This window comes from Copadichromis virginalis, linkage group LG13 (assembly GCF_057382275.1).
Source record: "Copadichromis virginalis isolate Kocher_CV1m ecotype Utaka linkage group LG13, C_Virginalis_male_GT1.1, whole genome shotgun sequence".
Classification (NCBI taxonomy): Eukaryota; Metazoa; Chordata; class Actinopteri; order Cichliformes; family Cichlidae; genus Copadichromis; species Copadichromis virginalis.
This window is the reverse complement of record NC_140630.1, coordinates 9,026,559-9,037,590: the sequence shown is the minus strand read 5'-3', so window position 1 is coordinate 9,037,590 and position 11,032 is coordinate 9,026,559. Positions and strand designations below refer to the sequence as shown.

Below are 11,032 nucleotides of genomic sequence, written 5' to 3'. Positions count from 1 at the left end.
TCAGGAGCACACAACTCACAGAAGCTAGCGCCACTTAACATTTTAGCACCCAGCTTATATATTGGGTCACTTACTGAACAACAAAGCAAAAACTAAGCCTCCAATTACCTCCAGATCCTTAAGGCCCCAATGTAGAAAGGATCTGCTGCCTCATTCTCTCCAGACTTTTTAATATCAATCTGCTTATAACTAAGTGGTCGAAAGCTAATAGCTAGCTTCAATGCTTCTGCTGCTCTTTTTTTCCTCAGGGGAAGATTTGGCACCTCACTGTAAAGCCCAGCAACAAAATTACCTCAGCCTAAACCTGTCAACAGACCATTACAGCCCACGTTGACTATTATGGGCTGGGGAGAAAAGGGCCAAAGCCATTGTAGCGCAAAGGTGTTGGCAGATATAGGCTTGAGGAATGTGGCAGCGGAGATATTTGTTGGCTGTGTGCAAGAAAGTCTCGCTTCTCAAAACAAAGTAAAGTCTGCAGCCCCTTATCAGCATGCTTAATAGAGCATGAGATCTATTTGGATGAAGATTAAAAAACAAAAAACAAAACAAACAACAACAACAAAAAAACCCCAGTGATAATCCAGCTTGAAAAGTGTACAAGTTTAGGAATCTAAGAAAGTTGAGTTGACTGCAAAGCTTTCAGTGAGATAATAAATCCTTCACAAATAGTGTTTTTTCTATTCCTCTGTTCCATTCCAAAGCAATGATTTAGATTATAATAACAAGACAGTTCGGTAGACAGCTTCATCCTCCTTATCGCTCTTAAGTCTGAGTGCCATTGACCTTTACATGACTTTTTAGCCAACAAAATATATCATAGTGATTAACTACTTGCAAATTAGTCAGACAGCAGAGTTAAATAAACAACATACTGTATAAGTTCTGCCCGAGGAGGTCAAAAAGTGGTGAACAGTAATATCACTGCAAGGGATGTATGTTTGTCTTCACACCAAAGCTTCCAATATCTTAACAAGACGCAAATACACTGTTAAAATCCTTTTACGCAAATGTGACTCCATCTTTAATGCCGTACAATCCATCTTCTTTCAGTGAATTTCCAAAGAAATCCAGTTACAAGGTAAAATACCGAGCAATGATTAAAATAAGTGTCCCAGCAAAACGGCACAAATAAGTCTAAACAAGTTTTGAAAAACATGACACCTCTTTCTCAAAGCATGTTCGACACTTAAATACTGCCCGATGATGCTCACTGGCTTTCCATCACTGTCCGGTGTGGATGGAGTACTGGAATTTGGCAACTACCCTTTGAATCCCCCTGTGGGGAGGGCAGTCATACCTGGGGGCCCATGAATGGAGCCTTCAGGTAAAGCACTGTTGAAACAAATCTTAAGCTGCCTAATGACACGCACCGTGAAACTCTTCACAAGTCATTTACGCTGCTGACAGGCTGCTGCCAGAGTACTGCACTACACCTCCTCCTCCATCTGTGTGTGTGTGTGTGTGTGTGTGTGTGTGTGTGTGTGTGTGTGTGTGTGTGTGATAGAAACAGACATGACACAGATATACAGACTGATAAGAGAGAAACAGCCAGAGATAGAGTGTAAGAAAAGGTGAAAAAAACTGATGTATGTGTGATATGTATTAGTCATACTCTGGGAGGTAATCTGGGAGCTATGAAAACACTGTTTAGCCTTTCTGCAGCATGGCCTCACAGCATGGGAAAACGATTAGAGATGCTATCTCCACTGGCCGCTCAGCACTTGGTTGAGGGAGGCAATAGCTACCTCAGGTCATATTTCTAAAGATGTTTAATTTATGTTTGCTGTTCTTGGAGTCTGTTTTGCGGCACAGTGAATGCACTTAGAAAACCTGGCTTCATATTAATCTGCTGCAAGTGTATTGGTAATCCAGCACACTAGTATGCCCCCAGGTCTCATTACTCACTTCCGCAATATGAACCCCATGCTGGGAGAAGAGCAGCAATAAGAAGAAAAGAAAGGAAGGGATGAAGCTAGTGTTCGAGCTTGAGTTTCCTTAAGCAGTAATAGCAAACCAACTATTTAGACAGAGTCTTCTGTACAAGCCATAAGTGAGAAGAGTGTGTTGCATCAGTCGGTAGTGGAAAACCACCAGTTATCCCAGCTGTGGGTGGGTTTTCTGGGTCATTTTTGCTTGGTTCTAATTAGATAGTCATTAAAATTAATCTAATAACAATAGAATGTTTCTGTTTTGCATTGGGGTCAGCCCACATCAATGCAGTATGAGTCATGTGAGCTAACGCGAGAAGGGCTTTAACAAGGTTAACTAAATAAAATAATAATAATAATGATAAAATAAAAATAATAAAAAAATGCCTTACTAGAAATGTTAAAATGTGAAAGTTACCATAAAAGTTAAAAGTCGTGCTGACAAGAATGATGAAACAAACAGATCAACAAGAACATCTGTGGTCTGAAACATCAGCCTGTCAACTAGTGTCTAAACTTGCAAACATCCCTTAGACAAGTAAAAAGAGAGGAGTGGTCATTCAGATCAAATGGGGCAAAACCCCACCTGTTGAAACATAGTGTGGTTTTGCTTCATGTGAGTGTAGATCTACATTCAAAGTGCTGGAAAACAATAGTACAAATATAGAATATAGAAAATTCAGATAATCAGAGAGAAGCAGAGACACACACACACACACACACACACAAAAACCCTAAGGAAAGACACTTTTGATAATTAGGGTGTACACACAGCAATTGTTGTAGTCTAAATAATTTAAACTGTGGGGTCAACAGAAGACATCTGTATAAGGAAGTGACATCAAACCGAAAAGCTGCAATACTTTCTGTTGCCGACATCATTTATTTTCAAATAAAATGCCTGCAAAGATAAGGAATCTCTGTTTCACAGATCAAAAAGCCAGCACAGACACACAAACACACACAAAAGCTCCTTCACGGCAGTTTTTGAGGGCACAATCGTTGACTTTACCAGCACAGAGGAAATCCGAGAAGATTCCTTTTTTCATATCTTTCATCGGTGCAGAGCTCAGGAGTACTGTGATGAATGACAGTTTTGATCTACTTTATATAAATGCTCACACATCAGTGGCGTATGGTTGGATTGAGCCAAGAATAGCAGCCTTTCAGCTGTCATGCCATGAGCATTGTATTCCTAGTTATCGTTGCTGATTTTTTTATCTTAAGAGTAAAGTAAAAGTATCAAAGCTTAAAGTAGTCCTTTACATTTTGTCTACCACTGTTTTTAGAGTGCTTAAACATGCAGCTGTGAATATCCAAATGATCTCAACTTGCCTTTTCAGTCGTTTTTAAAGTACAGTATATTTATTCTACTTGCTGAATAGACTTCTTTCTTCTTGCTTGTTTAAGAAATGACTGTTTTCCTAATAGATCAGATGACACAACACAAATCTGTCCGTCATGCACTCTCCCTTTCTCCTAAATTGCTACCACACCATCCTGCACCCTTCTCCATCTTCAATTAGCGTCTTCACACATCACTTTCAAGCTGCAAACTCTCCTCTTCCAAAAATGAAAACATTCACATAAGAATAGACAGTTTAAACAGGTGCTATGGTAACATAATCGTCACTGGGGCAATTACTGCCTTATGCCTGACTAACAGCCATAAATCATTCTCCCTCTACAAAGAGAACGTTGTGGCTCTCCACTCCCATCCAATAATCAGAAATTGCTCCATGTATGGCATGACGAGCGGGTGCTGAAACAGCCCATTCTTCTGCTTGGCGGACAATATTTTGCTCTCTATGGCGACATTACTGGGATCCTTCAGCGAGCTTGATATTGTACCTGCTCTACACCTGTTAGCTTTAGCCAAGGGTTTCATCAGATAGTTGAAATAAATACTAGTCATCATCATAACCATAATCATAGTCATAAAAACCAGAGGCCTTTATGCTGTTGCCAAATTGCCCTGCCATCTGATTTACAGTCAAACTGGGCGGGGAGGGGAAAGAGATAGGGCAGGGAGGTGGATGGCGCCTCTGAATGGAATAAATACTCAAATACACACACCTGCAGACCACCCGTCTCTCTCACACATATACACACACACACCTGGGAACTCTCACAGGCATGTAATGGGTGGGAATGGTCGTGAAGGAGGAACTCTGAGGAATTCTCTCGGGATTACAAAGGCGAACATTGTACTACCCTCACACACAATATAGCAGCTGTGTAGAATGATAAGGAGTCAGAAGACGAATTAGCTTTCATATTAAAATAATCCCTCATGTCTAATAACAACAATATTCTTCATAGCGAGGCTACTGCATGCTCACAATGGTTCTTCTTTCTGGGCAGCAACTTGTTGAAAACAAATTTGAGTATTTGTGAAATGGGCCCATCATATCTGCTTGACCTGTCAACAGCCCTGAAATACATAGAGGTTACAGTAATGGACGCCAATAACTCCAGTGAGGAGGCCGTCTGTGTAAACTCAAAATCCTGAGCAGCTGTTCAATACTACAGGGGTGTCGTTGATGTTGCAAAAAAAAAAAAAAAAGCCTGAAAATGTGAACGAAATTAAATGAAACTGCTACAGACCAATAGCAGCCAACTGTATTCTGATTTATCACAAGACATGAACATAATGAAATTACTGGGGGAATGAATACAGCTACGTTTATCATGCTGTTTTTAAGCAACAGGTACTGGAGTCAAAAGTATTAGGATATATTGAAGCAATTAAGTAGAAACAAAGAAGTCTATTTGAAAGTTTTATTTGAATTTGTCACCTGTATGTCCCAGGTCTGCCCTTTACAGCACAAATGATTAAAATATGATAGGAAAATGTAGTGTGAGTTTCTCATCTTTCTCATTTTCATCCTGTCCAGATATAAAAACAATTTCAAGCCTTGTTTTTCTTTTTTTACTCGTTAAACTTTTTTGAAAGGTGCATAGCATAGCTATTACAGTACAGTTTGCCAGCGGAGGCCACAACGCTGTCTTTACAGTACAACTGTTGATGCTGACCTGTGCAAAACTGAAAGGAGAAACACTGACGTGAGCAAAGAAAGCACAGAGGAAACACAAATAAGAATCATCTATTAAATGTTCAGCTTGGCCTCAAAGCAAAGATTTTGTGTTAGGTTGTGTTGATATCCTTTTATTTCTATTTCTAATAAAGTAAGGCTTTTTTCATTACAAAGTTATGAAGACGAATGAATATTTCAAGTATGCTTTAAAAGAACTGTCAGGCACTTAAGCAGTCTTAGCAGACCCATAAAGCAGAGAACACAGCAGTTAATGCTAATGTTCGCTTTAAAGCGAAGGCATCCATTTCTTATGGATAGCTTCAAAAATACACTGTTATGTGTCAGCCTTTGATGCTACAATTTGAAAAGTGACACAGAGATTAAGCTATTTACTTTTTAACAAAAGCAAAAAGCACCAGATAAAAATGTTCTATCCAAAATTGGCTTAAATATCAGAAAGCAACAAACAGAGCATTTGGATTTTTTTTCCATGCTCAGTGGATGTAAACTATATTTCAAAGTAGTGAAGAAGTTTTTCTTTACATTGTCACACATATGAGATTCTGTAACAAACTGTTCCTAAAAAATGCTTACCATGAAACACATTACATTAGCAGCAAAAACAGCCAGTAGTAGGTTCTATATGTGCGGAAAGCTAAGTACATATCCCGGGATCAGGTCATGCACTGAACTATCAACAGTCCTTCATCTTGGATACAATAATCAAAAAACAAGAAATTTCGAAAAAGGGCTGAACCACTTGTATGAAATGTAGAGTGCATTAAGTTGCAAAAAATACTGGCAGGACGAAGTCGCTCTATGGCTTTGTGGCGGTCTGCATTCGCAGTCGCCTCCTGGCCAAAGCTTCCTGTTTTTTCCTCTCAATCTCTGCAGCAGAGCACTTTCCTGTCATCTGGCTTGTGACAAAAACTGGAAAGAGGGAAGAAAAGTGAGAAAACTGAATGAAAAAGAGACAATTTCAGCTTGGTTGTTGCATGACCTCGAGCAAGTTTTCATTTCTAAACATTAAACGTCTGCTCATTTGGAAGAACAAAAGAACCCCAAAACATCCAAGTCCAAAGACAAATAAATAAATAAATAAAATCTGTCCACAAATTCATTGGCAATGATGCTTGCTGAGGTTTGGACCCTTGACAAGATCACAAATTAAAGCCACAGTGCGCAGTTTACTTGCTTGGGGGGAAATGGTTAATGTGCACATGCACCGAACTGTCAGTGATTATAAGAACAACATGTGACATCTGTTTTACTTGTGAATTGTCAGTTAAATATCCATTCTTAAAGCAAATTTGATGGAATAGCCATGGCAGACAAATGCATAGAATTAAACAAAACAACTAATGGGGGTGTATTCAGTTACTGGACATTTGACTGAGTCTATCAAAGCAAAGCCATTCTATCTAGTTTTAGATTTATTTGTGTTGTTTTTAAGAAAAAGTATCCGTACATAACACTCTTGGTGGCTTTTTCCATTGACAAACATAAAATCCTGTCTTAAAATATTATTAAATTTTCAACCAATTCAAAATTTTTATTCCTATTATCTTTGAATATACAGTTTAGCACAAAGATTTTACACATTTTAGATGTTTAGATTATTCTCATGAGACAGTACTATCAGAGCCTGACTGGTGAAAAATTAATTCTTAAGCATAACAACAAGTCCAGCCATACAGCCAGAGTCATAAAGAACTGTCTTTTTGGCAGAAAGAAAACACATTTATTTAATATATTTTTCAAGGGAGACCTGGCCAGGACAAGGACTCCAGCAGCAGATGTTATGGCCCCCACACAGCACTGATCTCAGCAATAAAGAAGTCAATGTAGGATTGCTTGAAGCTCTCCAAGATCTTTGGAACAGCCGATCTGCCAACTACCTTGGAAAAACTGCATGCAAGTGTGAGAACTGGTGCTGTTCTGGTTCAGTTTAAAAAAATAATTATTATTTATGAATTATTTTGGAAAGCACGCCCACTATAAATACCCTAGCCTTTTATAAAGTCGCATACATAATATACTTTGATACAATTCGGTGGTAATTATCAAAACTTAGACATCATACCTTTGGTGCTTATGGCTGCTGAGTCAGATAGATTTCTTTTGAAAGCTGTGTGATGGCTCTTGGCGTTGTGTACTGCTCTGGCCATCACTGGATGTTGCTTCATATCCACATTAGCATTTCCAGCCTGGAAAGTTCCAGATGAATCCCCGCACTGACTTAATGTACCCAAATTTGTGTGGCTTCCTGGGAAGCTTTGAGACATCTGTGATTTTTTGTTGGCACCCTTCATGGGAACGTTCCATCCTTGGAAGTTCACAGTTTCATAACTAGCCCTTGGTAATGAGTTAGAACGAACAAAAGCACAAGGTGATTGTCTGTTAGTGCTGGCACCGACGTTCCCAGACCGAGTCATGTTGATGGGCTGCGGCCCTGTGGTTTTCCGTTGTCTGTCTACATCAATATCTTGTTTTTCTTGGCAGTTACCGGAGCTCACTTGGAGCGACTGACTGTTGGCGATCTTCTCCACACTGTCACATACCTGGTAGAGCAGTGCGTCATCATCCCTATCATCCCACAAGCTGTCTGAAATATCTTTAACAGGGTGTTTTCCTAAAGAAGCCCCTCTGTGATCATTAGTGACCTTGTCAGGTTGAGGTGTAGTGGATGTCTTTGCAGTTGCAGATTTCTGGTCAAACATCTGTGGCTTGGGTTGTATAACGGTGAAGTTGGACTTAGTGGAAACCTCTTTGGCCATCTGTGACCGCAAGTTGGGGTTTGGCTCTAATTTGAAAGTGTTTCGGTTGGTAGTCTTCAGTTTGGGACAGAGTTCCTGGAGTGTCAGTTTTGTTTCAGAACTTTTCACACTGCAGCTAGGCTTGCAGTTTAGGTTTGAAGGCTTGTGTGCAGGGATTGCATTTGCAATGGGTTTACGAACAGGGGTAGAGTGAGTAGTGTTTGTCTTAGTCTCAGACTGAAAGGTGGTGTTAGGATTGGTGTCATGTTGCTCATTGGGCTTATGGGTCATCGCCAGCAAAAAAGGGTCATTAAGTAATTCATCATTCTCCCAGTCATCATCAAAGTCATCACAGTTATTTGCACTACAGCTATTAGTTCCCTTTTCTTCAGCAGGATGTGCAGCTGTGCCAGACTTTTCAGCTGATTTGAGCTCTGATTGTTGGTCTTCGGATAAAGCTGCATTCACAGGTTGGCCTCTTATTTCCTGTGAACAGGTGGATACTGCAGAGCCACGGCTTAGCCATGCACTCTGAGTGGAGCAGTCAAACAGAGCATGCAGCTCTGCCTCTATCTGGTCTGGTGCCGATGGGTACTTTAGGTCCTTCAAGCTATCATGGAGTGACGATGGTTTCAGTTTTGTTTCAGAAGTGTTCAGACATTCATTAAGATTGATCACAAGGCTTTCTGAAGTTTCCTTATCTTGCTGCATGCTCTCATCAAACTGCCTGGCGAGTTTCATGAGGTCCTCCACACTGCTTTGCCTATGTAGACAAAAGGAAAAAGGAAGAAAGACGCTTATGAGCACCCATACAGGCTGCATATGGTGGTACATAATAACAATCTATAGGGACAGTATTTTGGTCAATATATTGATTATTCACCTAGAGGATTTCTTCCTGAGTCTTGGCTTTTGAATCTCTGGTGTGGCGGGCATGGCACTGTCACCGATCCACTGCAGCAAAGAGGAGTCAGTCCTTTCTGGTTTTACATCCTATAAAAGAAACAAGCACAAGGTTGAAGTGTGTTTACAGATATGTGCTAGAAAAGACTGAAAGTCTACCTATAATAAATAATAATTTAAAAAAATACTTTAATCTTAATAACTGTACAGTACTCTGTTTTTGTAACTATTGTCCATGATGTAAATATTTTTTTTCTGTAAAAATTGTGTGTGTTTCTGTTCTGTTTGTATATGTGCTTTTCTTCTGCTGCTGTTACAACCACATTTCCCCTTGTGGGACAATTAAAGGATTATTCTATTTTATTCTAAATGAAATTTTTTTTTATTTTTTATTTAGTTTGTGATTAATTATATTTACCATGGCATTTAGAAATAACCATTTTTGCCAAATATCAATATGAAAATAATAAAAAGCTGAAAAAACAACAGACCTTTGGAGCAATGCGGTTCACAATATCAGATATTTCCACAGCTCTAGTGTTCCTGAGTCCTGAACCCAAAAAACGTGACAATAACACACATGATAGAAATTAGCAAAGTGGTAGAGTCATGATGACTGAAATGAAAAGCACAAGCTTACAATTGAAATTAATCTACTATAAAAAAAAAACCTATTCAGAAATCGTTTATGTTGCCATTCATTTAGAACCTGCTGATGAGATGTGCCAGCAAGTGTGAGCTGAGTGTCAGTGTTGTTTACCAGTATGAGTCTGAGTGGGAGATGTGGAATCCCAGATGATATCTTGTGAAGGTTCCACATCTCCTGGAGAATCTCCATTAGCCAAGCCGGTGTATCTGCTGCAACCTCGATGCTGGGGACTTTGAAAATCTGTGCACAGAGATATCAAGTGCCACATCAAATGAGCTAAAAATAAATCATATTCAACTTGGTAACGTTAAATTTACTTGCATGTATTTATTTAGCACCGAGTCTTTAGTTACTTTAAACTTTATGTTAGACATATCAGTAAAGACAAACAGGAGAACAATAAAAGATGTATCGTGATGACAGTTCACACATGAACAGATTCTCTTAGTGTAGTCACAGTTAAAGCCATAATAATATTTATATGATAATTTCCTGAAAAAAATACTTGCTGAACACAATATAAAAACTGGGAAAATGTCTGGTCAAAAACTTGTGTTTTGAATCTTTCTATTTTAGCAGCTTGAGGAGGATACATAATGGTCATTTAAAGCCTTGTCTGATTTGAGTCACTGCAATATAGCATTACAAGAGGGCTGGCTGCATTAAAAGGACATATTCCAGAATGCACGCAACATGTGTTTGTCTAATTAAAACAATCCAGCTATGAGCAAACAATTATTTAGATAAGATCATGCATCATATCTTAAAAGATATTCGAACATGTGGCAACACTTTCTGTATATTCGGAATGCAGTTTATCCTTCCTAGACAGTCTCAGTACTTTACAACTGGTTAGAGTGGAATTAGTGGTGTGTCTATGGTGAGATAACACAGCCAGCTGGCATGTTGTCACTGTCAGTCGCTCGTTTTGATCACCTCATGGCCGCCTTTACTCTTCTGTGTATACAAACACTTGTTATGGTCTTTAGTTAAGCTCGCGTTGAGCCGCAGATCGTCGCCTATATTAACAGACACACAGCCTCACCTTTAGAGACGGGCGTCGTTGTCGTGTCAGGCATCTGTTTTGCTGCTTTCGTGTCTTGTGTTTTTTTGTAGCTGAGTTTGGAGACAGTCCTCCACAGTTCAGTGAACTCAGCATGCGTCCTCGCCTCTGACATGGCTGCACAAAACAGCGGCGGCAGCAGCAGCAAAGCCAACTCTGCGTTACATCGTTTCTTCAGCACTTTCCTTTGTGGCTTTCAACATTGCGGCTAACAATTTGCCTTCGAGAGATTCAACGTTTCTTTGCAGTCTTGTTGTGTTCGCTCGCTCACTCAAAGCTAGCCGCCATGTTTGCTTGTGACGTCACCAAACCTACGGCTGCCGGGTAGTTTTTTCGCAGCTCGTTTGACTTCTGGCAAAGCTAAAGCCTGTGACAGGTATGTACGAAATGATTTCTCCGTGTCCTGAAATATTCTTAATAAGTTATATTTCAGCTCTGTAGATATATATTTAAAAATCTACTGTATAAATATGATTAGGTTTACTGGCTAAAGTTCACCACTTCATTCTCCAATTTTAAATTCAAAATCTAGGCGAAGGCCTTCTCTTAATTCCACTATATTTACGTGTCATATTCAGTTTACTATTCTAGCATATAAAATACAATTAAGACTACATTAAAAGAGTATAATTGTGTGTCGCAAAGCGCAGATGGGCAAAATTTGTTCATCTTCTCACAACGAAAAAGATTATTGA

At 39.3% G+C, this 11,032-nt stretch overlaps 1 protein-coding gene across 2 annotated transcripts; it reads right to left on the bottom strand.

Moving 5' to 3' along the window:
• Window positions 1-4,695: 4,695 nt before the first annotated feature.
• Window positions 4,696-10,641, bottom strand: etaa1b (ETAA1 activator of ATR kinase b). Of its 2 annotated transcripts, XM_085477141.1 has the most exons (6): window positions 10,320-10,640; window positions 9,386-9,514; window positions 9,117-9,175; window positions 8,606-8,715; window positions 7,050-8,485; window positions 4,696-5,896 (listed from the first exon to the last, which is right to left on the bottom strand). In XM_085477141.1, exons 1-6 carry the CDS (start codon window positions 10,450-10,452, stop codon window positions 5,784-5,786), a joined length of 1,980 nt encoding a protein of 659 aa, XP_085333267.1. In that variant the 5' UTR covers window positions 10,453-10,640; the 3' UTR covers window positions 4,696-5,783. The 2 variants fall into 2 exon arrangements, with proteins under 2 accessions (XP_085333267.1, XP_085333269.1); XM_085477143.1 differs by lacking the exon at window positions 9,117-9,175 and having other exon boundaries at window positions 10,320-10,641.
• Window positions 10,642-11,032: the final 391 nt, after the last annotated feature.

What these genes read in the sequence shown, in the direction of transcription:
- etaa1b (XM_085477141.1), bottom strand. Translation starts at nt 10,452, where the DNA reads ATGTCAGAGGCGAGGACGCATGCTGAGTTCACTGAACTGTGGAGGACT. An exon ending in AACGACGCCCGTCTCTAAAG is followed by an intron (nt 9,515 to 10,319) that starts GTGAGGCTGTGT and finishes CTCTGTGCACAG; the next exon opens with ATTTTCAAAGTCCCCAGCAT. An exon ending in AGCAGCCATAAGCACCAAAG is followed by an intron (nt 5,897 to 7,049) that starts GTATGATGTCTA and finishes CCCTCTTTCCAG; the next exon opens with TTTTTGTCACAAGCCAGATG.